Source organism: Sinocyclocheilus grahami, unplaced genomic scaffold, assembly GCF_001515645.1.
Source record: "Sinocyclocheilus grahami isolate Dianchi unplaced genomic scaffold, SAMN03320097.WGS_v1.1 scaffold257.1, whole genome shotgun sequence".
Lineage (NCBI taxonomy): Eukaryota > Metazoa > Chordata > Actinopteri > Cypriniformes > Cyprinidae > Sinocyclocheilus > Sinocyclocheilus grahami.
This window is the reverse complement of record NW_015505436.1, coordinates 889,538-916,914: the sequence shown is the minus strand read 5'-3', so window position 1 is coordinate 916,914 and position 27,377 is coordinate 889,538. Positions and strand designations below refer to the sequence as shown.

General features: G+C 35.1%; 1 protein-coding gene across 1 annotated transcript in view; it reads left to right on the top strand.

Moving 5' to 3' along the window:
• cadps2 (Ca++-dependent secretion activator 2) overlaps window positions 1–27,377 on the top strand; it is a 159,301-nt gene that overhangs the window by 41,296 nt on the left and 90,628 nt on the right. Inside the window, exons 3-4 of the mRNA XM_016290322.1 lie at window positions 19,695–20,027; window positions 23,978–24,000. Of these exons, the coding sequence (XP_016145808.1) occupies window positions 19,695–20,027; window positions 23,978–24,000 (356 nt within the window). The remainder of the gene's footprint in view (window positions 1–19,694; window positions 20,028–23,977; window positions 24,001–27,377) is intronic.

The following is a 27,377-nucleotide window of genomic DNA, read 5'->3' as shown; positions in this document are numbered from 1 at the left end:
GGGGCAATTTTATAGAGAAATCAGTAGTGGTAACATTGATACTGGCCTTCAGTCATAAAAAAAGATGCCATTAAACAAATATAAAAATATATATACTGTCTTTGTTGTTTTTACATTAATTTGAAGATTGAATGTGAAATTATTGCAATATAAAAGTATATTTAAAAAATGTAATGTTAGGTGGGATTAATCGCGATTAATTTCAGAAAAATGTGTGATTAATTAGTAAATTTTTTCTATACGATTGTTAACACTAATATATATAATAAGTATCGCTTTTTATTTCTCCTCTTTCCTACTACTTGTTTTGCTTCTGTTTCAGTTTTTATAACCATTTTTTACTATGTGTAAGTAAGTTGTTGTTTTTTATCATGTGTGTTTGCCAGTGTTATTTTTTAGGATTACTGATAAACTAGAGCGCTGCACATTCACTCCCCCCACCTACAATCCCTGCCGGTACGAGACTCGAACCCGCAACCTTTGGGTTATGAGTCCGACTCTCTAACCATTAGGCCACAACTTCCCCCATACACATTGTACATACACATGTAGTTTTTTTTTTTGGTGTTTGGCTTAGTGTTATGTTAGAATCATTATTATACTCTTATACCTTTTGTTCTTTAATATTTTGAATTGGTTTTTAGCTTTATGTTTTTGTTTTTCATTTAAATGTTAAGTTTTGACATTTTGTTGTATGCATTTGTCATTTTTATTTAATCTCTTTATTTTAAAATGTGTATAGGTAGTATTTATAAAGTTTTAGCTTTTAGTTTTGGATCTGTTTTTAGTTGTTTTAATACTACAATTGATTGCTTCTGTTGTCCTCATTTGTAAGTCGCTTTGGATAAAAGCGTCTGATAAATGACTAAATAAATAAATATACGTATATATATAAATATACACACACACAGTGGGGAAAATATTTATTTGATCCCCTGCTGATTTTGTAAGTTTGCCCACTTACAAAGAAATGAAGGCTCTGTAATTTTTATGGTAGGTTTATTTTAACGTATAGAGACAGAATACCAACCAAAAAAATCACATTATATAAAAAAAACACATTATATAAAGGTTAGACACATTGATTTGCATTTCGCCTCTGCAAACAAAGATCACAGCAGAACAGTCGCGCATCTCTGAGAAACACACAGCGGTGTTTCACTACTGAATGATTCGCGTTTTTGAATTTTGAAACATTTGAGTCAATGATTCAGTGGTCCATTAGGATAGGCACTTGATTCATTTTTGAATATAAAATATAATTTCCCAACAACAAAATTGTGGCCAGTGAAAATGCTGAGTGGCTAGTAAATTAAACACATCAGAATCAAGAGTTATGAGTATGTCTGATCTTTTTATGGGGTGGGGCTTGTTTTTTAGTGACTTACACTGTAGGAAGTCATTCCTGGTCCTGGGAACAATGTTGGTGAATGTGACTGTGGAAATCAACAGACAAATGATCCTGCATCCATTCCTAAGACATTTCTAATATGATGTTCTACATGATATTAAATGATGATGGACTCAATTCTGAGAGCAGATGAATCTCCGGTTCTTTACCTCTGTCTGAGATCTTTCTGATCTCCTCTTTGCTGTAATCCTCCAGTTTGTCTCTCAGCTGACGAACAAATTCTCTGAGGCCATCAAAAGAGAAGAGAGAACTGAAGGGATTGTGTTTCATGTCTGTGGATTCAGGAAGTTCTGAGGTAGACTGGAAAACGACAGAAATCAAAGGTAATCACATCCACAATTCACCCAATGACCTTCACTACTGTCAGATTTGTGTGGCTCTGGTTGACTTGAATTATCTTTAGTGACACACCTCTATCAAGCAGTTTCACAGCATCAGCTAGATTATTCTCATATAAAATTAGACCTACAAATTCTAGTATTTTCCACTTAAACTATATGCGAAATAGTTTGGATGATAGAACATCTGCTAAGAACATAAATGTCTATCTAAAGGCCCAGGTATACTTCTGTTTCCATGTTCCGTGCACTGCTGTGTTTGCACAGCTTTCAGTTGATTGTGGATTTGTTTTCAGTTAATGGATGGAACATTGAAGCACACCTCCCATCCAATAAATCGCAATAAGCATTGTGCGTTGGTACTTGAAACAAAGCCTCAGATTTCAATTTATGCCCATTGTATTGCAGTATTCAAACAATAAATGCCGTTTTGGCACTGTTTAATCTGGAGTGACAGATCGCTGTAGCGCCTCAGTTCAACAGATGCAGCAGCATGAGGCGCACATGAACTGATCATCTCCTCCACATTAATACCAGTTTCAGCACAAAATAAACATGACTAAACATCCAAAGGTAAGTTAAAAGAAAGAGTACAACTTTACAATCCGTATCCTGTCTCATGTAATCGCTCAATCAGTGTTTCAGCCGCGCAAAGTTGTCAATAAAACAGGTTGTAAACAATTAATGTAACGTCAAATTTACCTCAGAAAGCATATTCGGTGACCATAAACTCGTTAGTCTATCTATCTATCTATCTATCCATCCAATAAGTATCGCTTTTTATTTCTCCTCTTTCCTACTACTTGTTTTGCTTCTGTTTCAGTTTTTATAACCATTTTTTACTATGTGTAAGTAAGTTGTTGTTTTTTATCATGTGTGTTTGCCAGTGTTATTTTTTAGGATTACTGATAAACTAGAGCGCTGCACATTCACTCCCCCCACCTACAATCCCTGCCGGTACGAGACTCGAACCCGCAACCTTTGGGTTATGAGTCCGACTCTCTAACCATTAGGCCACAACTTCCCCCATACACATTGTACATACACATGTAGTTTTTTTTTTTGGTGTTTGGCTTAGTGTTATGTTAGAATCATTATTATACTCTTATACCTTTTGTTCTTTAATATTTTGAATTGGTTTTTAGCTTTATGTTTTTGTTTTTCATTTAAATGTTAAGTTTTGACATTTTGTTGTATGCATTTGTCATTTTTATTTAATCTCTTTATTTTAAAATGTGTATAGGTAGTATTTATAAAGTTTTAGCTTTTAGTTTTGGATCTGTTTTTAGTTGTTTTAATACTACAATTGATTGCTTCTGTTGTCCTCATTTGTAAGTCGCTTTGGATAAAAGCGTCTGATAAATGACTAAATAAATAAATATACGTATATATATAAATATACACACACACAGTGGGGAAAATATTTATTTGATCCCCTGCTGATTTTGTAAGTTTGCCCACTTACAAAGAAATGAAGGCTCTGTAATTTTTATGGTAGGTTTATTTTAACGTATAGAGACAGAATACCAACCAAAAAAATCACATTATATAAAAAAAACACATTATATAAAGGTTAGACACATTGATTTGCATTTCGCCTCTGCAAACAAAGATCACAGCAGAACAGTCGCGCATCTCTGAGAAACACACAGCGGTGTTTCACTACTGAATGATTCGCGTTTTTGAATTTTGAAACATTTGAGTCAATGATTCAGTGGTCCATTAGGATAGGCACTTGATTCATTTTTGAATATAAAATATAATTTCCCAACAACAAAATTGTGGCCAGTGAAAATGCTGAGTGGCTAGTAAATTTGTATCATTTCATATTAAAGCATGAATGAAACTACGAGCATGCGCGTCAGATCCACGTCACGTTCAGCAGCAGCACTAATAGCAGCCAAATAACCTAATAACAAGCTGCTGTGATGTCTGTTCATCAAAGAACAAAAGAAAAAAAGAGGAAATCAATCACTTTTGTAGCTTTAAGGATTCATCTATATTTGATCTAGAATTTAGTGTATGATAACTTTATTCAATTTCTGTATATTTCCTACTTGCTGAAGGGCACAGGTAGCCAAATATGTGACCCTGGACCACAAAAACGCATAACTCATAACTCTTATATCCAAGTGTCTTAAAGTCACTTGGATATATTTTTAGCAATAGCCAAAAAACATTGTATGGGTCAAAATTATAGATTTTTCTTTTATGCCAATAATCATTAGGATATTAAGTAAAGATCATGTTCCATGAAGATATTTTGTAAATTTCCTACCGTAAATATATCAAAACTTTATTTTTGATTAGTAATATGCATTGCTAAGAACTTCATTTGGTCTTCTTTAAAGGGGTCATATGATGCGATTTCAATTTTTCCTTTCTCTTTGGAGTGTTACAAGCTCTTGGTACATAAAGAAGATCTGTAAAGTTGCAAAGACTAAAGTCTCAAATCCAAAGAGATATTCTTTATAAAAGTTAAGAGTCAGCCACACCTACCTAAAACGGCTCGTTCTAACACGCCCCCACATGTCTACCTCACTATGTGGGAAGATTTGCATAATGCCACCCAACCTCCTCAAAAAAACTTTTATTCTCGCTGTAGTTTTGTTGCCGTTGCAGCAATGTCGTGAAGACGCTGTGTGCTTCGTTGTGAAAGCAAAACTACTTTGTTTGGTCTAGAGCCGTGGACAAAGCGGAGTCCAGCCCGGGGTCGTCACATGTGGTTGCCGCTCATTCGTCGCATCCACCGGGCACGCCGTTCTCGACCCCGCCGCCTCAGCTCACTCTATCCCGGCCTCAGCGCATGCTAAGCCGGGGCTTCGGCTCACTCTAGGCCGCTGTGTTTTTCATTGTGAAAGCAAAACTGCTTTGTTTGGTCTTCCGAAAGAGGACACGACTACAAATCAGTGGTTAAGTTGTATTTACAACACTGTTCCAGAACAGTTTAACCCAAATATCCAGATGTGTGCAGCACATTTTATGGAGGACTGTTTACTGATCTTGGGAGAGTAACATTAGACTAAAATGCCGGCAGTTCTGACTCACGTAAATATGTTTTCATTAAAGGATTTGCCACTGATGATTCAAACGCGAGTTTTGGGCAGTAGAGTAGCACTTGTTTTTTGACAGAGTTTTATGTTTACACGGCGCGATGCAACGCAACGCGTAAAAAGACAGTATAAGTCATTATAATCCATAATTATGTCCCCACTGGATGCAACAAATGCCTTGTTTGTAATGGATTTTACTGTTTTTGTCTCGTTGCTCCGGCCGGACACGGCATCAACAATATGTGAGGGGCGTAACATTTCCGTCTCATGCTTGAGGTATTCGGCCAGTCACAACGCACTGGATAGCTGGCCAATCACAGCACACCTTGCTTTTTCAGACTGATGAGCTTTGTAAAAATCGACGCGTTTCAAAAAGGCGGGGCATAGAGGAGAAACAATAATGTACAGTATGTGGAAAATAATGGGGTTTAAACCGCATAAACACATTTCATTACACCAAATACACAAAATAATGTTCTTTTTAGCAACATCATATGACCCCTTTAAAGGCGATTTTCTCAATATTTTGATTTTGTTTGCACCCTCAGATTCCAGATTTTCAAACAGTTGTATCTCGGCCAAATATTGTCCTATCCTAACAAACCATACATCAATGTAAAGCTCATTTATTCAGCTGATGATGTATAAATCTCAATTTTAAAAAATTGACCCTTATTACTGGTTTTGTTTTCCAGGGTCACATATGACATTTATTATAATGGGTTTATGTGAAGATTGTATTAAGTTCACTTAAATTAAAGTTGTTATTTTTTTAAAGTCTAATAAATGTTAAAATTGATAGCTCTCAATTAATGTTGAATGGCTATAGTCAATGGTTAAATATTAGGGAAAAAATAAAATTTCCTAGAGACATCAGTAGTATTGGTATCAGTGATACTCATAACAGTCATAAAAAAGATGCCATTAAGCAAGTATAAAAAAATACTGTCTTTATGTGGTTTCTAACAGATTTCTATCAGATTTGAGCTTTCCAGATCGTTGAAGTTCTTTCCAGTTCAGTTTTGTATTCAACTGTGAGACTATCTGACTCGTGACTACATGCTGGACATATACACGATGGAGCTAAGGTGGAATACACACACCTAAAACATTTCACAGCATCCTCTGCAGCTTTGCGCGATGAGAAAGCCATTGTGGAATTAGAAGGATATCCGAAAGGTCAGGAGAAACTGGGGGCCAGATATTGATAAAGGGGTGAGAATCAAATCGATTCTGGGGTGCATTACTCACCGTATGACCTTTTACTTTAATTTTACCAAGAGTTGTGCAGTTTTGCATAAGTTAAGAGTAAGACGCCCGTATTCTTCAGGGGCCCCAGTAGTGTTTAATTGGCATTCCTAAATAGTTTGCTTAATTGAGTTTTCTCTCATTTCACTCCTGAAGCAGTGATTTAAATTTAAATTGGACATGGTAATCACATCAATTAAAAACAAACCTAAAATCACCATGGCCTTGAAAAATAAATTGTATCAAATAAATTTGAACACTTCTTCAAAGAATAAAGGTTCCTTCAGTTCACTGTGCACTTTATTTTTTATGCTTTTGGGTCCATTCAGGCTAACGTGTCCACTTCAGAGCCCACTGCCAACAGTAATAAAATGCCTCCACAAGTTCAACCTTCAGCCTCCCTCTATTGTTATGGAAAAAAACAGCCAATCATGCCGAGCAAAAGCTGTATTCGGGTCCCCGCAGGTTAGATCACTTATTTTCTCAGTGCTGTTTATGAAAATGATTTCAGCTGTGCTCGATGAGGGCAGATGGGGCAGGAAATTAGTGTTGAGAGGCTGTAGGATTTGCTGTATAGTAGTGATTAGGTAATGAAGTCAGCCCTCTTGCCGTAAAGACCGGCTGTCTGAGTCGCCTGAAGGCCATAACCGGTAGTTATGAGTTGTTATGATAAAATAAGACCCATTTTATGGATGACTGATTGTGTAATGCAGCACAGTGGTCTTTAATTTTTGTGCTTGTGTCGTGCAGAAGCAGGGGCGCGGGAAGATGTTTTAGGTTGGGGGTGCTGTACTCGCGGGGGTGGGGGGCTATAGAGGCTATTTACACTAAGTAAAAATAGCATATTTTCTTAGTGATAGATTCTATTTACACTAAGTGAAAATAGCAGTATTTTTTAGTGATATCATATCATATGCTATTTACACTAAGTGCAAATAGCTATAGATTCTAAAATATAAATATATAAAGATTCTATTTAAATAGCAGGAGATTCTGCTAATTACTTATTGCAAATAGTGGCCATTATCTGCACCTCAGCTTTGAAATACATTATAAAACAGTATGCAATAAGAATTGACAAGACAGTTGACCCTGAGAGGTCAGCTAAATATCTACAGCGGATCTAAAATATGAATAATTAATTATAACTAGTTATGGTTAATTATTCATATTTCCTCATGAGCTGATTCGTTACAAACTTATTGAGTGTAAATTTTAATTATAATTAAAATTATTAAATGGATGCCACCTTATTGACAAAAGCCCTCGCTACACCTACCCGATACTTTATTTTCAACTTTTTGATTATTTCCTTAATTTCTATTAAAAATAAATGCTTTTCTGATGTGATTTGAAAAGGGAGAAAAAAAGTTCGCCAAAAGGCAGATTCGAAGCCGGGTCGATCGCATCAAAAAGAGTAGGCTACAACACACGCTTACCATCTACACCACTGAATCTGACGATTGTTGACCGTCTTTTGTAATGTTGACTAGCCCAATCACACGTTGGTGGGTGAGTTAGTGTAAATAGCTTCTGCCAACAAGGCGGGCTATTTGCACTTATTGTAAATAGACACTCCGATTTTTTTTTTATTATTCCCAACAGTTAAACAGTTGCCCACAGAAAAAAACAGGGGGTGCTGCAGCCTCCCACTTCCCGCGCCTATGTGCAGAAGTCCTGCGCCTCTTGGCCCGAATGTATAATCCACCTCACAAATGCAATCATAATGTAACAGCACTTTAATGAGGATAATGTTGTAGAATATTAGTCTGGTTTTAAATGGAATAGGTTACACTTTACAGTAAGGTTCAATTTGTTAACATTAATTAATGCATTAGATAAAGTGAACTACCAGTGAACATTTTGTACTTTTTTTATTGATCTAAATTACTTTAAAAATTATTACTTAAGTATTAATGATTGTTAGTTCATGTTAGCTACTGCATTAACTAATGTCAACGTATTGAACCTTAGTATTGATAAAGTGTAAAATAGTGCCTAAACTATTAATAATAATAATAATCTTTTTGAGAATTTAAAGGGATGGTTCAGGCCAAAAATGAAAATTCTGTCATTAATTACTCACCCTTGTGTCGGTCCAAACCCGTAAGACCTTTGTTCATCATCAGAACACAAATTAAGATATTTTTGATGAAATCCGAGTGCTTTCTGACCCTGCACATACAGCAATGCAACTGACACGTTCAAAGCCCAGAAAATGACATGTTGAATAAAATCGTTATTTTTGTTTTCTTTGCACTCAAAAAGCTTCATAATATTACGGTTGAACCACTGATGTCACATGGACTATTTTAACGATGTCCTTACTACCTTTCTGGACCTTGAACGTGTCAGTTGCGTTGCTGTCTATTAGGGCTGCACGATATATCGAAAAATATAAAAATATCGCGATATGCATATCGCAACGGCATGCTGTCTGACAGACTCACACCTGAAGCGCGCGCACAAGCCGCATCTCTCACAGCGTATCTTCCGTTCTGCCGCACACGTGCAAAGCGCGCGCGCGCACACACACAGAGAGATGCGTTTCAGATGGCGCGCGAACACCGAGTTAATTCATCTTTCGCATCTCCTCCTCCTTATGTTTGAACAGACACATACACACAGAATTATGTCAGTAGTACCCGTCTTGATGATCATTCTCGTAAACTCAGTCGGTTATGTTTTAAATGAATGTAAACGGCTGAGAAAGAAATCGGATGTGTATCATTATACTGGATCCGTGCAGTCGGTTTTAAAGGGACAGCAGCCTATAAATACCTGCTGCTGAATATGTCACTGATGTTAATCAAACAACAAAACAGCTATAACAAAGATTAATCTAAATTTAATTCATACAGTGAACACAACGCAGTGTTATTTTACACTTAATTATTAAATTTCTGTACCTGAATACTACTGTTTATTTTATCTATGCTTGTAAATTGTGTATTTGTTCTTTTTTCCCCCTTTTTCTTTCTTTTTTTTTACTGACTGTTCACTTGCCTTTAATCATGTTTGAACTTTCTCAGACTATATTTTTTGCTGTGGTATATGAAGAAGTACTTAAAGTGTGTGGAAAGCAAAGTCACAATGATATAAAAATAGTGTCATTCATTTTTTTGTCATTCACATTGATGTTAAAATTACATTTTCTGATTTGTGACATTACTTTTTATGTAATGCTAAAACACTGCTGGTCACTTTCAGAAGTTGTAGTGATTCTTTCTTTTCCAAGAAAGAATGTGAAACAAATTGGTTATATAATTTTAATTTTTAAATAATAATTTAAATAGATTTTTCACACTTTAAGCAATATCGTATCGCATATCGAATATCACATTTTTTAACAAGGTATCACGTGTCACATTTTTTTTCAATATTGCACAGCCCTACTGTCTATGCAGGGTCAGAAAGCTCTCGGATTTCATCACAATTATCTTAATTTGTGTTCCACAGATGAATGATGGTCTTACGGGTTTGAAACGACATAAGGGTAAGTAATTAATGACAGAATTTTCATTTTTGGGTGAACTATCCCTTTAACATCATGGGATTTCAAGAGAAAATAGTGATTGAGAACACATGTAAGTATAAAAAAGAAAACAGTTTAATTTAACCCTGTATAAAACAACCTGCACATTATTACTTTCAAACAAAGCTGCTTGAAACCCTTTAATGGATCTGTACGGAAAAATCTTTCACTTTTTGCGAAATTCCTGATCATGTGGATTCCTGTTGAAATTACTAGATTTGAACGCGGTAAATATGCCCACACCTTTATGAATAAAAAAATATATGTGAATGCCATTAGGTTGACTGTGACATGAAAGGGAGTGAATCGTTTTGAGTGCAGGATGAAGCACCAAAATGAAGCACTTCTGGGGTTGATTTATCATCGTGTCTGGGTTTTGCACCTCACATTTTGACCAGTCCCTCTGCTTCTGACTTTTTCATCATTGACTTACAGGGTGTCTTGAGGAATCAACCAGGCTTTTCCTTTAAACACATTCCTAACACAAACATGCAACACAATAGTCAAGAGTCCCGATATGTTTGTTTTGTTCCGAGTTGTTTGCCCTTTAGCCAGGGCAGAATCATTTCTCTACACATTCAGCCCGAGGTTGTCGTGATCTGCTGTTTTTTTGTTTTGTTCCTTTGCCCCTCCACATTCTCCCTCTCTCTCTATCTTACATTTGCTTCTTACTCTTTTTCCCATGTGTTTACCACCCTGTGGCTCTCAATTGGATTACTGTTTGACAGCATTGCAAACAGAATAGCTGTAGGCGCCGACTTTGAAGCCTGTCAGAGCCATAAGTATAGGTTTTTGGCCCTCTTTCTTTCTCTCAATCCCATTCTACATTTCCTTCCGACGCTCATTTGCACCGCTGCTCCGCTTTTTTCCTTCAAAACTAATGGAAAAACTCCCTGTACCCACTACTTTTGTGCCTTTCTCTTTTTGACTCTAGTTTCATACTTTACTTCATCAGTTTCTTTGCATTCAAAAGATGTTCCAGACAAACTGAATATACAACGTGATCTCATGATAATTCGTATGTATTTTATGTAAAATATGGTTCGACAAAACGTATGTTTACTTAAACATTTACTTCCGCATTTAAACGTAAATGAAGACATATTTAAAGCATTTAAACGTACAATACTGACGTATTGACGACACCTAAAACGCAAATTATTTACATATGAACTTTACAGGCTTTAATTGTATTATTATTGTATTCAGTTGTCATATCAATGGCATTATGTTTTCAATTGCATTATTAAATTGTTTACTCGTTTACTTCATATGAAATGATAACATTTCATTCTGTTCTGTGTGATTTCGGCTGACAACTTGTTTCGAAGATTACACATGTTTAACAAGGCTACATTTTAAATCCTTAAATTGAAAAACATTTCTGCAATCGTTTAACCATTACTTATCATGTAATATTTACTTTGTTTGCCATGGGACACAAAAGGCGTTTTTTTCCGACATGCTGTGACTGACAATAAAACCAGAAAATACACCAAAAATGCAACATAATTACAAAAGAAATCAATTGTATTTGTGCGCTGTAATCCAAATCTTTAGAATCCGTATGACTGCGAGAAAAACAAACAAACTCAAGCCTTTATTTAGCGATCTTCATCTCCGTCCTGAGCAGCCACACTGTAAAAAATACAATTGCACATTTTCCAGTTTACAAAACCTTTTGAGTCTCCAATACTAAAAAAAAGCTATTTTCTTGAAACTACATAAAAACCCTTGTCAGACCAACAAAATTACCTCAAATGTTGCCCCAACTAATCAAACACAGTTGACTGAAAAAAGAATTTCATATTGTTGAAATGTTAAGGCTTTGTGAGTTCCCAGCATGCATTTCAGCATGAATAAATTAGTTACTGTTATAGGATTATTGTTTTGCTGTTTGCGGACTTCATTTAAAACTTGTTGTTGTTGTTTTATCATTATTGTTAGTTATTTGCATACTGTGTACTGTGATGTAAAGAGCTCATCTTTTTAACATTTGTTGGTTGTCACCATTCTTGAGGTTAGTGTGTCTAGTTTTGAGGCCTAGAGTATGTTCAAACACTCATGTTCAGGTATCTTAGTCTTGTAAGTTGTTTTACAAGCAAAGACAATGTTGTCTACTTATTAGACTAAGTTGCCCATTAACATTTGTCATTCGTAAGCAAACATAAACTCGATAATGTGATGACTTTTTACACATTTTTTTTCTCATCCAGGCAACAGAAAAAAAAGAATTATCTCAACGACAGTAATTATTTTTTCAGTTGCTGTGACAAGAATTTTTCTATTAGCAAAATATGACAATCAGCATTGCATGAACAAACACATTGACTACACAAAGTATCTTTACTGAGCAGAACTAAAAAAACGATTGTTGAGAGAACTCAAAAGTCTTACTGCATCTCAACTATTTATTTTTTATAATGCACCGTAAGCATCAAATCCCGCGCTCATGCGTGGTTTTGGTGAGGTGTGTTTGAATGAGAAATGCGCACCTTCACGGAGTGGATTTGGATAATAGTCTGGATAATATTTTCAGTGATTAACAACTTCAATAAATGATTATGATTGCACTTATCTGTCTGTCATGTTTTTTCTTTATTCTGTACAGAAATAATAGTTATGGTTAGGTTTAGAGGTAGGAGTGGGATTAGCGACTAAAAATACCTATATTGTTACTAACACAGTCATTTCCCTACATATTTTGGTCAATTATGTTTTATATCTTTTTATATTCACTATAAAATGGATAGGTTTAGGTTTGGGGGTAGGTTAAGGGGCCTAAAATTGCTTATCAATACATGCTTTGATTTTTATCAGTACATGCTTTGATATCAAAAAATGCTTTGATACAAATATCTTAATGATACAAAAGATTTGTAAATATTTTATGTTTTTTTTAGCTGCTTTTTATTTTTGGCAATTTTTATGTTTTAAATGTTCAATCAACAGAAACTAAGCACACCTGGAAAAAAAGAAAAAACGACAGCAACACTGTCGAAAATATAAAAAGATGCAATCCTGCACACTATCTATACTTGCTAAATATTGAAGTTTATTATCACAAGCAACGTTTCGGTGGTTTCCTGTGAACTCGATTAATTAAACGTTTCGGCTTTAATAAAAACGTACAATATTGCACGTTTTGTGCCTGTAAACGTTATGTACTAATACCTACGTATAAACAATGAGACCAGGCTGAAATATACTGTAGGTCTGATTAGTATTTTGGGGTTTGACTAGAGAGGATCCAATTATAGAGTTGACTCTGACTGGTCGTATGTCCAGACGTGATCCTGTTCTGCTCATTACCTCCAGTGCCTTATTTCTCTGCTTTTTCTCATCGAAACTTTCCAGAGTGGTATTATGTCTTGCCAAACTGTTTGTCATTAGGTCCCTTTCTGTTGCCAGTGGAAACTTGCACCGTATGTCTTCGAAAACTGCATCAACGGTGCACAAAATATCTCTTCCTCAGGTTTGAGGTGATTCCCCATCAGATTTTTTTCTCAGAGAACGATTGAGGCTGGAAAAGAAGCACAGATTTCCATTCAGATGTGAATAATCGGACTGCCAGGAGCGAGTCAGAGGGCAGAGCTTGAGTTCACAGGTAACCCGATAAGAGGAAATGCTTGAGCGAGTTTGTAAAAAGGGACAAACACAATAGAGATATAAATGGAGCAGGTTTTTCGCCAGTGGGAGATGTGACTCAACATTCGTATTCATATGAATACACATGTAAGGGGATTGCTTATTGTTCAAGAGATCAAACAAAAGAGCTTGAATCAGTGTGGCTCGTGAAGAGTTATTTTCTCAAGCTCTGGAGCTATGAGCCATCCTGTAGTTGCTGATCGAGTCACTCTATCTAGATTTTAAAAAAGGGGTGAGAAAGCAAGGGAGAAGAAGATTTAAATGTTTTTAATGTTTCACGCCGCCCAGTGCGAATAACAGTTATGTTTTATTCATGAGGAGGCGTATAATACGGTCTGCTGCACTCAGTCTTTTCCAGATCTTATGAGACAGCTTTATAAACAATCTTTAACTTTTGACCATTGAAGGCTCTGGTATATCAGTAGTGAATTGCGGCCCCCAGGCTTAGTTTGGTTGGCTTAGTATTTGTTCAAATTTGATACTAAACAAACCGTTTCACCTCGCCACGCACTTTATACATTTGTGTTTTGGCATGGGAGAGTGTTGTGTTAGTCGTCCATATCCTGTGTTAGAGATCAAGACTCTTACATAAGCTCATCACATAAGTCTAGTGAGCTGCCTTTGCTGTCTGCTGCATGTATCGATGAAGAAACCCGTAAATGGTTGATTTGGAACGTTCTGTTTAGGCAGCAAATTAAACTTAAATAGCACCTAAATCAGCATATTAGACTGATTTCTGAAGGATCATGTGACACTGAAGACTGGAGTAATGACTGCTGGAAAATTCAGCTTTTCATCACATGAATAAATTATATTTTAAAATATATTAAAATGGAAATTTTACTGTTTCCTTTATTTTTGATCAAATAAATGCAGCCTTGGTAAACGTAAGTGACTTTTTTCAAAAACATTTAAAAAACTTTTGAATGGTAGCGTATATATTTTTAGCATTTTTGATATTCAACCACCCTCTTGAATGAACCTGTACAGTACGATTGTCACAGTGCATTCTGGGATGTTATGCTTAACAGTTTGCCTAAAAAAAAATAAAATAAAATAAATGCAAACAAAATGTAAAATAATTATAAAAGTGATTTTTAAAAATTAATTTTCTATTCTTGTCAAATATTATTTGTTACTTTTAACAAAATTTTAAAAGATTAATTAAAAAATGGTCATGCTTTCGCCTATTTGAAAAGCAATTATCAATTATCTTTCATTGACATGATGCTTTAAGACAATGTTTTAATACATTTTTTAAATGGAAATTTTAATATTTCTTATTTTTTTATATTTTATTTTGTATTTAGTGAAAATGTATTTAGTATCTTTAAATTACATATACTGTATGTAACTGCACTAAAGTATGGAAAACTAAACGTGCAGAAATGAAAAATAAATAAATATTTAGATAAATAAAATAAACAGGAAAATAAATAAAGAAATAAATGACGATAAAAATAAATATAGTTCATTTATAATAAAATTTGATATTCCATGTTGCACACACACATAAATTAATTAATAAATACATTTGGAAATAAATACATGTGGGAATAAATAAATATAAAAAAAAAAAAAAATGCATGAATTAATACATTTATAAATAAATGAATGAATAAATTAAATATAAAAAATAAATGAAAGAATAAGTGAAAGTCAAAAATAAATACAGAAAGTAATACATAAAGGAAAAAAGTCATAAAAAATAATTCACAATTACATTTTATTACAAATAAACTAGTTTATTTATCACGTCATTTATTTCTTTATATATTTTCCTATTATCACATTTATTTATTTATTTATCTATATATTTATTTAAATTTTTTGCAGGTTTGGTCCTCCATACTAAAGGGCTTTCAAGTCCCCTTGCTTCATTATAACAGCGAGAATGATATCCATTAAATTCAATCATTTAAAAAATCTATCAATGTCTATGATGCTTTCTATGTAGATAATACACTTGGTTTTGGAACAAAGCAGTAATGTGAGAATAAACATAACACCGTGCCTACACTGGATGCGACAGTTGTCACGCCGCGCCGCAACAGCAAAAAAATCATTTGAAATTTGTGTCAATACGTCATAAATAGAATGCAGCTGCACTTTTCTGTCTGGGATTTGTCGTGCCGCACCGCATCCAGTGTAGACAGCATCACTGATTATAATGAGTTCTATAGTATTTTGTCACATTGCACCGCGCTGGTGTAGACACGGCGTAAGGTGTTCGAAACACACCTACAAATAAATGTTAATACAACACCTGTTAAATCAGCTCTCAAAAATGAAAATGTTTGTCATCGTTAATCCTTTTCTGTTAATTAATCATCACCCTCCAGACTTGTGTCTCTCACATGCTCATAATCTCTCCCTCGTGTTTATCGCAGACACGCCGCCCCCTATGAAGTCCAATACACCAATATAATCTCTCAGTCTTCCTTCATAACCTGCTCCTACTGATAGTATGGCAGCTCGACCGTGATTCCTGCACTAATCTACAATCTTTCTGACGACGTTCTCCCTCATTCTTCTGCCGGGATTAATTCCTCATATTAGCTTTAATTACACAAATGGCTCTGTATCTTATTAATCTCTTCACTGCAGACGGAGCACAGCTCTGCACACTGTTGGTTATAAATAATTGAATGAGATTTTAAACCGCCAATTAAGTCAAGCAGCAGGGAGAGAGGAAATCCCTTGGTGGCCGATTCATTAGTAATAATGTTTGACATTTTCACCACCACAAAATGGAGGTATTGGACACCATTGTGTAGTTGCAACTGTCTGTAGAGGCGTATATTATATAAGCGCTCACATTATTTGTCTCCTGTACAAATAATACAGGTGGTACAGGTTGGAAAGCTGCATATGAGGGGGTTAAGGAAATAAAACTGTCTGAAACACTGAGTTTGCTGTCTGGATTTAATGCATTTAAAGTAGCACGCGGTCCTTTTTTGGTTTCGCCTGTCAGTCAACATGAATTGGCATTTATTTTCTCTGCTAAACCGTGAATAGGGAATTTATTTGGTATCAATGTAGCTTATACTGAAGCTAGGGGACTTGAAAGGCCTTGGGTTTCTTATTGTTTTAATAAAATGGTTACGTTTTAATATTATAAACATATTTATTTGTTAAATATTCAAATAAAATATCAAAAATAATAAATAGTAAAATAGATTTTTAAAAAAGTATTGTCTTTTTTTCATGCCCATAAAGGATTCATAATAAAAATGAATCACTTTTGAAATAGGCAAATAAGCCTATATAACCAAATATAAAATAGTTTATTTAATTCACCTTTTAAACTGTTATTAAAGTAACAATAAATAGTAAATCATTAACCAAACCGACAATCAAAAATGAATTGATTTGTAAATGGATAAATACAAGCATTTGCCAAAAAGAATATAATTTGCGTTTGTATTTCTGTTTCACTTACGTCGAATGGAGCTTTTATGTTTAAAATCGTGTTTTAAAATGAACACATTCCTCAAATCTGAAAGAAAAATAACATATTTGTAGTCTCTACAGGTGTCCAAGTAAAAGCAATTTGAGTGGAGTTTCCCTCTATGAGAACTGCCTCGTGTTGCGCTCCGATCTCTGTCGTCTTACCCGATCACGGTGGTTTCGACACAGATATATTCCCCCGCCTCCTTGAGACGAGGCAGCTGAAGTGTCTTTGTTCTGCTCCATTACTCGCGGTTAGGAGCTGCGATTCGTCTCCATCTGCCGCTTACGTCGCACCTCACCAGCATCAGTTTCCCCCAGACACGGTCACCGGATATAAAAAAATTAAATTACTGAAAAGTGGTGAAGTGTTTTCATGGTTTTCTGTGCTGATTAGCCGCTCTCGCAGTGGGGCATTTCCTCTCTTATGAATCATTGTGTTTTCTAAAACTGCGCTGCTCTGCCGCTTTGAGGATTTAATTGAATTTTGGCTTGCTACGTCAATTCGTTCCTTGTGTATCTTTGGTTTGTAATGATGAATGGATGGAAGCACTTGTTGAGCGAGACCCCATTTGTGAAGTAATTATGTCCTTTAAAAGACTCCATATTTGTGCAAAACAAGTACAGTGAGCTGTATTAAAGGTGCTGTAAATTATGTTGGCCATCCAGGAACATGACCCGTCTTTACAAAACCCTTCGTACAGAGATACTGTTGAGATTGTGAAAATGAGAGTTTCTACGATAAAGAAAAGGAAAGAATCTAGTGTAGAATGCATCTGCCAAGTTTTTAGAAATGTTCATATTGGTTTCATATGGTTTTGAAAGCTTTTATACCATTTTAGACTTTAAATTTGAAAGGTTAATAAAATGGCATGGGGTGTAACCATCCATTATTATTTTATTTTCAATTTTGTATTTTTATTTTCATTCATTCAAATATCCAGAATTATTATCAAAAAATTTTGAGTCTTATTGACCTAGACATATTGACCAGTCATTACTAAGAAATAATAATAAAAATAACAATAATAAAAAGTTAGACTGCTCAATGTTAAGGTTTATATATATATATATATATATATTTATTTATTTATTAGGGATGTGCATCTCATGACTCAGGCCGATACGATACGCATCTCGATGCATAGCCAACGATACGATACATTAAAGATACATAAGAAGCAGCTACCGATGCGATGCGATACGATTCACCCTTGTTACGATGCAGTGCGATCCGATTCCGATGCGATTCGATTCAACACAATGCGATTCGATGAAATGCGATGCAATGGAGAAAATATGATCACTTTTAATGCCTTGAGGCCTGTTTCATAAAACAAGTTTACCAAATAAGCCAGGCTTATTTCAGTTAGTCTTACTCCTTGTCAAATGATTTGGTTCCATGAAAGCAAATTTAACATAGGCCTAGATCAAGCTTAGTCACTGTGGCAACTTGTGCTGGGAAACTAACCTGGTCTAAAGCAGGCTAACTGTCAGGCTAAGCTAAGTTCCTCTAACACTGACCAATAGGAACACAATGATATTACCACTCTCTCACATACTATTATTTGACTTTTTTTACAGTTTCTAGCCATGCAGCCTTTCTCTCTGGTTTTATGACAGCTGTACCTTTTATAGTTTGCAGAACAGATAGCAGAACATTAGAACATTACAATCTAAAATTGCTCTTTAAAGCATTAAAATAACTAAATTAAAAGTTAAAATCACTGAATGAAAAAAGGAAAAATGAAAATTAAGAGCTTTAAGACATTAAGACATTAAGAGCTGCTTAAAAATAAACGTGCACAAATTCGTGAGATTGTGTGAACTTAATTTGTCGTTTATGGAACCGCTTTAGCCCCGGTTGATTTGTTAGGTTATTTCAGGTCAGGTTTTGGACTTTAATCCCCGCTTTTCCTCGGGTCTCCATGGTGTTGTGATGCGTCATATTCACGCAGCAGCAGTGATGAGAGAACGTGCTTGAGAAACAGTTTAGGGAGAGAAATCAATCTACATATAAAATAGTAGTCACAGATTATTGGTCACTTTATAAATAATAAAAGTATAGCGCATCCACTAGTAATTATATATTAATAAATCGTTTTTTACCGATACAAATATGTTAGAAACGATGCATCGCGATATAAATGCCAACTTGTAGCCGATGCACACTTTTTAAACCGATGCATCGCATCGTTAAATTTTTATGCCGATGCACCGAGCGAATCGGGGAATCTTCCCATTCCTGTATATATATATATATATATATATATTATTATTTTTCTTTATTATGATAACAGGACAGTTGCATCAACCTGACATTTTTTTTTTTACCTTATGCCTCAAAGATATTAAAAATATCAGGATATCAAAGATATCACAAATATTATCATAAATTTTAAGAGACTTGTTGACCTTGACATGCTGACCAGTTATTTTTAAGAAATAATAATAAAAGTAATAATAAAGTCAAACCACTCATTTAAGGCTTTCTTTACAGTAAATATATAAATGTATTAAAAAATCTGTTCTTATTGACCTTGACATATTGACCAGTCATTACTAAGAAATAATAATAAAAATAATATTAAAAAAAAATTATCTTTTTATTTTATATATATATCTGTATTTTTCTTTATTATAATAACAGGACAGTTGAATCACCCTGACATGGTACCAAAAAGCACTGCAAATTATCCAGTATCATTGCTTTTTTTGGCCACCACTTGAATGGGAATTTTAATGGAACCAATGAACTATTAAATTCTCAAGGAAATTTGAAGCTGATATTTCTCTGATGTCTTTCTTGTATTTACAAAGTATCCAACTATCGATTCAGGATTCATTCAGAAATTAAAAACACTTTCTTCATGTAACCTATTAAAGTGCATTCATTTTATGTATAAACTGAATTTCTAATGTAATGATGAGTAAAAAAGAATACAAAATAAAACTTTCTTGTGTTCATCAGTGAACCGATGGATTGACCCTGTCACTGTTTCTTCCCTCAGGGCTTCTTGAAGAGCGAGCGAGTGGCACGCATGGTACAGAGCGGAGGCTGTTCTGCCAGTGACTTCCGCGAGGTCTTCAAGAAGAACATTGAGCGTCGTGTGCGCAGCCTGCCCGAGATCGATGGCCTGAGCAAAGAGACTGTCCTCAGCTCCTGGATCACTAAATACGACGCCATCTACAAAGGAGAAGAGGACCAGCGGCGGCCGCAGGGACGCATGCCCTTCAGCGCTGTATCCGAACTCATCCTCAGCAAAGAACAGTTGTATGAGATGTTCCAGCAAATCCTGGGAATCAAGAAGTTTGAACATCAGCTGCTCTACAATGCCCTGCAGGTCAGTGCTAGCTACGGATTAAGGTTTATTTTCAAAGTAAATGATGCTATAACGTAGGGCTGCATGAGTAATCGAAATAAAACCGAAGGCTGCATCCGAAATCGTATTCTTACCTACTATATAGTAGGCGAAAAATAGTATGTGACAAAAGAAGTATGCCCGAATTCATAGTACTCATAAAACAGTAGGCAAAAGAACCTGGATGACTTACTACTTCCAGTAAGATTCTGAAGTGTGCATACGATGAACACTTTACTATCCCATGAGGCCACGGGAGAGGATTTATGAATGGCAGTGACGTGATGCCGGTCACATGTCGTCAAAATGGCGAATGTAGTATGTACACATTACATTCATACTACACACATTCATACAGTATAGAACATACTTGTTGTGGTCGCGAAGTAATTACTTGTTCAAAAAAATACCTACCCAACAGAGTATGAGATTTTGAATGCAGCCAAAATCACAATATGGCACAGTGTGTTTTTTTTGGTTCTTTTAAAGGGGTCATATGATGCTGCTAAAAAGAACATTATTTTGTGTATTTGGTGTAATGAAATGTGTTTATGCGGTTTAAGGTTAAAAAAACACATTATTTTCCACATACTGTACATTATTGTTTCTCCTCTATGGCCCACCTTTCTGAAACGCGTCGATTTTTACAAAGCTCATCGGTCTGAAAAAGCGTGTGCTGTGATTGGCCAGCTATCCAATGCGTTGTGATTGGCCGAATACCTCAAGCGTGAGACGGAAATGTAACGCCCCTCACCATATTGTGATGATGCCTTGTCAGGCCAGAGCTACGAGACAAAAACATTAAAACCCATCCAGTGGGGACATAATTATGGATTATAATGACTTATACTGTCTTTTTACGAGTTGCGTTGCATCGCACCGCGTAAACATTAAACCATGTCTGCATGTCTGAACGGCGGGAGGGTTAGAGTGAGCAGAGGCAGGTGGACTTGAGAACGGCGCGGCTAGCGATTTGGGCTTCCGGAAGGACATGTGACGACTCCGGGCTGGACTCCGCTTCATCCACGGTGAAAGCCGATCCGGCGATCGACAGTGCAAAGTTGTAGTATTTCCTCAGCAACCAGCACGGATCAGCTCTAGTCATGACGAAGCGGATATCGTCCTCTTTTGGAAGACCAAACAAAGTAGTTTCGCTTTCACAACGAAGCACACAGCGTCTTTACGACATGGCGGCGGAAACAACAAATAAAGAATAAAAGTTACACCTTCTTTCTTTGCGTGAACATTTGGGCGGCGTTATGCAAATATTCCCACATCGTGACGTAGATATGTGGGGGCGTGTTAGAACGAGCTGTTTTAGGGGGGCGTGGCTGACTCTTACCTTTGATAAAGAATATCTCTTTGGATTTGAGACTTTAGTCTTTGCAACTTTACAGATCTTTTTTATGTACCAAGAGCTTGTAACACTCCAAAGAGAAAGGAAAAATTGAAATCGCATCATATGACCCCTTTAAATAAATATGCAGGTATGCACTGCGTGTTTCAGAGTGTAGCGTGGCACTGTTTTTTTACATGTGAGCAGCTTATTATCCACCGATTTTCAGCATCTCGGAGCAGCTTGGTTTACAACAAATGCTGCTCCACAAACTCCATCTCTGTCTCTTTGTTTTCTGTTTGAGTCGCTTTAACATGCATTTAGGAATGCTAAATTCACCAAACGTTTTCCTGTACTTGTAATGAGAAGCGCTTATTAACAAAAGAGAAGCTTTAGGGTTTCCTTGTGATTTTACACAAGAAAAAAGCTTGACATTTAAAAATGAAGAAATGAAGAGAGCCATAAATATTAGTATTGTAATGTTACAGTTGCAATCTGAAATATTATTATTTATTTTTTTCTGTTATTTTCTAGATATTTTAACAGTGAAACTTTGCAAGAGCTTGTAACACTCCAAAGAGAAAGGAAAAATTGAAATCGCATCATATGACCCCTTTAAATAAATATGCAGGTATGCACTGCGTGTTTCAGAGTGTAGCGTGGCACTGTTTTTTTACATGTGAGCAGCTTATTATCCACCGATTTTCAGCATCTCGGAGCAGCTTGGTTTACAACAAATGCTGCTCCACAAACTCCATCTCTGTCTCTTTGTTTTATGTTTGAGTCGCTTTAACATGCATTTAGGAATGCTAAATTCACCAAACGTTTTCCTGTACTTGTAATGCGAAGCGCTTATTAACAAAAGAGAAGCTTTAGGGTTTCCTTGTGATTTTACACAAGAAAAAAGCTTGACATTTAAAAATGAAGAAATGAAGAGAGCCATAAATATTAGTATTGTAATGTTACAGTTGCAATCTGAAATATTATTATTTTTTTTTTTCTGTTATTTTCTAGATATTTTAACAGTGAAATTTCAATAAGACCATTTCTTATTTTTTATTTACTAATTTATTTAATAATAATAATGATCATTTAGAGAAAAAAAAGATAATACACTGAGAAATGTTTCTCTTAGATGCAAATATGTTTTATCTCTGGTTTTCAGAGATACTGTATGATAGCTTCATCTCTGTTGCTTTTAACAATGGCTGTTAACACAATGCATAACACCTTTGATTAATATTATTCTATTCAGTTGTGTTTGATTTCCACAATCCTTAATGTCTCAGGAAAGATTTTAAAGCAGCGTATGATTTTCTTTCATAAGAAACAAATTGCTTTTTCAGTGTTCTCTGACATTTGGACACGCATGGTCTCAGAACAATTGGCCAAAAACCCTGAATGTCCTCAGAGGGACATTTACAAACAAAAATTAATTGCTGGGTCCCAGATTCCTTTAGCAGATGATTTGGATGAATGCTCTTGGTCCCAAAACGTTTTAGTCCCAGCAGACCTTCTTCAGTCTTGCATTTGAAAAAGGTCCTAAACGTTTCTGTGTTTTTGTGCATGTACTTTAATTTGCACATATTTGCATCTAAGAGAAACATTTCTCAGTGTATTATCTTTTTTTTCTCTAAATGGTGAGTTGAGTTGAAATTTTTCTATTTTTAATTGAGTTATCTTTTGCAAGCACATCAAACATAATTGATTTAAGGTGCAAGATCTCCTTAATATTAAATAAAATAACATTTTTGAGGAAAAACTGTACAATTCTGCAGAACTACAGTACCTTAATTCCCAAAACATAAGTTGCTCCTGACTATAAGTCGCACAGTGTCAAAATTGCATTGAGAGAAAAAAATATTTTTTTTATTATTAAATTCAGAAATAATGTAAAATACTAGTAAATGAAACGGAACGTTTGCAAACATTGTAACCGTGTATGTTAATTCCCATCACTCCACGACAAATCCTTTACGTATAATGCCATTCAATACAGAATAGGAGTAGAAAAGTATAAAACAAACATAAGTTATTAAAAATTATTTCATTAAAAACTACATTTATTATAAGCTCCAAGCCTTAAATTTATGTAAAGTGATATCGCCATTTGGGACATTCGCTGTACAAATGAACTTGGGCTGATGTACTCCTCTCATTCAGCATAAATCTAAATGCCACTTTGGTATATAAGTCGCAACACATTTCAGATGATAAAAAGTGACTTATGTTCAAGAAAATATGGTACTTTGTATAAATTTGTCAGAATTTGTTAAAAACTACATACTAATTGCCTCTGCATTTTGTATGCCGTAAGTCACTTATGATATTTCTCAACTTAATGGCTTCCAAGTGACAAACATCCCAGGGCTTTTCTTTTGGAATTTAATGAGACTTTTTACAATTACACGTTGTTTTGAGTGTTTCTCCTAATCGCGGTAAGCAGTTTAGTGCCTTTAATCCTTTGCCCTTTACCGTAATCACCTGAGCACAGGTGGCTTTAGCCCATCATCAGACACTTTGAAGATATTGCAGAAAGGTCAGGGGTTGATGGGAAATTAGCCAACTGGCTTGCCCTTGTGTTATCTGTCACTAGGCTTTCCCCAGGGGACAGGAGGAGTGAAAGAGATGTGGTGGGTGGTCTTCACGGACGGCCTTTTTCATCGTTATTGCCGTTAGCAGATTAGTGCAATTAGGCGACTTGAGCCCAACATTAATTGGCACATTTGGCATCAAACTGAGATCTTATGGTGGAGTAAAACCAGGGAACTGAATATTATGCTTAAGATGTCGTCTTCAGTTTATCCTCATGTCCTTGTAAAGTTTTTTTTTTTTAAAGTACATTTACATTTTTTGTATGTATTTATTTACTTTTTATAGGTTCAAATTTAATGTTATTTTTTTTATTATTTGTTTTTGTCGTTAGATAATTTTAAATGGTGCTTTGGTGTAACAAGTGACTTAAAAATGGCCATAATAATTTTGTAATTATTCCTGAGATCATAAGGTTGGGTAGAAGCAGGGGATATCAGATTACACTTAATATGTCCTCAACAAATTGTCTTCGTGTCATCATAAAATTAAGTATTTCAAGAAAAACTTATTAACTAATATATATCACGATTTGGGGTTTAAACTGAATTGTTTTAATCTTTTTTTAATGGTCTTGTGGTGTAACAAATGACTTTAAAATACACATTTCATGTCTCTCCGATAAAATTTTGGAATATTACTAATTGTGATCTTATGTGATTTTATGGTTGGATAAATTATCTTTATGTCCTTGTAAAGTTATTTATTTAGTTTGTTTTGTTTGTTTATTGATTTTTAATGTACTTGTGTTTTATTTTTTTGCATTTAAAATTTATATTAACACATGTAATGTTAAAGTATTGAGGCAATAGTATCAAAACAGTGTATATTTTAATGTGGTTCAATTAGACCTCCATTGAAAATGCATTATTGTAAACAATTTTGCTTGCTTTTACAAACTGAGGGATGAATTGAGCTTATTTTCTATAGTAATCAACAGCGGCAACAACAGTACCATTTCTTAAAATAAAGAAAAGTGAGGTTTCTTTCTTTCGGTTTAATGCAGAGTTCATTTGTCTTTGTTCAGGCTTCATTTCATCTGCATATATCAGATCTGTTGCCATTAAGCACAGCATTGCTTTTTAACTGCACATCTACGACCCAGAAGAAGGCATGTTGTTTTCTGAAGACTTGAATCTTTTGTATTACGGTCTTCAGATGAACACAGATCACATGTTCGTTTCCTTTTGTAGCTGTACGTTGTTGTCGACTAATGAGGTGAAGTTGCACCACGGTTCCAATCAAATCAGGCTTGAACTACTGGTGCTAATCTCTCTCGGCGCTTATTAAGAATTTACGCACCTGTGTGCATTTTATGGATCTGTGTCAGCTGATATTTAAAAATGTGTTTGCTTTGCATGTTAGATTCAGCATTAGCTGGTGGCTCAGCATTCGATAAATCACTCATGCGCATGTGTTTAAAGGGCAAAGAAGTGTGAATTTATGAGTGGTGTTGTAAAAAATACAAGGAATACTGTACAGCAAAGCAAATAGACTGGGAGTTAATGACAGGGACCAAACTAGAGGTGTATTTTCAGATTTAAGTAGTGTAAAAAAATGCTAAAATATTTATTGCAAAATGTTAGAAAAACAATTTATAAGTGTCTTAAAATGTATTTTTGGATTTGGTAGTTATTGTTTTTCATGCACTGCTGCATAAAAAATAAATACAAATCTAGACTCCATAGTCAATCTCACTAAACGACTTGTCGCCTATCCTGACCCATTCTGATTTATACACTTGAGCTGTCAAGAAATGTGATGACACAGAGGAAGGGATGCAGATGACTGTTAAATATAAAAAGGAGAAATGAGAGGATATGGGATAAAAGGGGGAGGGGGTCAGAGAGCTATTCTTGGATTTTTCCATTCTCTGTCGTTTCCTTCATTGATTATTATCTTCCACTCCTGCACACTGACTCACCAGCTTGCTGTTCATTTCCTACTTTCAGACTTACTCGTGTGTGTGCGAGTGTATGTCAGTGTATGTCCATTTAGAGAGCATGGAACCCTGCACATGACATACGGGGGGAAAAATTATAACATTTTTGGCCACAAAATAAGAATTCGTTGCCATGACTCAATTCATTCCCTAGTTTGAGCAAATCATTGGCTTGTTTTGATTAAATCAATTAGTACATCATGGGCATGATTTGCTAAAACGAGGTAATGGATTAAGTTGTGGGAACGAATTCTAAACTGTGGCCAGAATTTAAAGGGGTCATATGATGTTGCTAAAAAGAACATTATTTGGTGTATTTGGTGTAATGAAATGTGTTAATGCGGTTTAAAGTAAAAAAACACATTATTTTCCACATACTGTACATTATTGTTTCTCCTCTATGCCCCACAGACATGCTTTATGGTCATTAATGCATTCAGTGTGAATTTGAAACATATTTTTAAATCTAGCCAAAAAGCCATGTGTTGACTGTGAAACAGTAGACTTTAATTATATGCATTTATGGTGTAATTACTAAATTTCCATATTAATCCATGTTAATTTTTACCGCGAATAATGTGCTGTCACTTTAATTCAGCGCGTGTCAGCACAGCAGAAATAGACTCCGTGCGGAAACGATCACAGACGCACCGCTCCTGGAGCGCACTGCCGGACCGCAATCGCGTGCAGTGTGAACGCTCTGATCAGTTAACATGGGCGCGGAAAAAGTGTGTGAACCTGCCGTTACATTTGTATGCCCGCCCGGTATGTTCTGTTCTCGTGCTCCATTTAGGCGCACTGCATTCTGATTGGTTCGGATAGCATACTGTGGGAGGTCAGGGGCGCGGAAAATCGTTCTATAAAGCGATTTAGAAATTGCGCAAGTTCAAATCGCGATTTTATGACGATTTCGATTAATCGCACAGCCCTAGTCATAAGTATATTTCTGTGCACATGTCATGTGGGATTCTGTAAAAGAGGGATAAACATTTATAAGGCTGAATATGAGTAATTGATGGATAACATTTTTTTAAATTATTTATTTAGATTTTTTAAGGGAATTCTTTTAATTGTTTTTGTTTTATTAAATTGTTTTCTTTACTAGTTCAATTTTAATAGGTATGAAATTGTAACCCTTAATAGGTTAAAAAGTATAAATATTGGGGGGAAAAGTTCATATAAAAATATTTTTATAATTAATTTTTTGTAATTTGCATTTTGTAATCAAATGTAACATTTTTAATCACCTTTTTGTGTTTACTGTTTACTAGATCATTTTAAATGGTCCTGTGGTGTAAAAAATTATAAATATTCCACGTAGACTCCCAGTTAAAATGATCATGATTTTGTAATTTATGAATCATAATTTGTTTTACAAATATATATCAAGCATTATAGCCTCTATATATATATATATATATATATATATATATATATATATATATATATATATATATATATA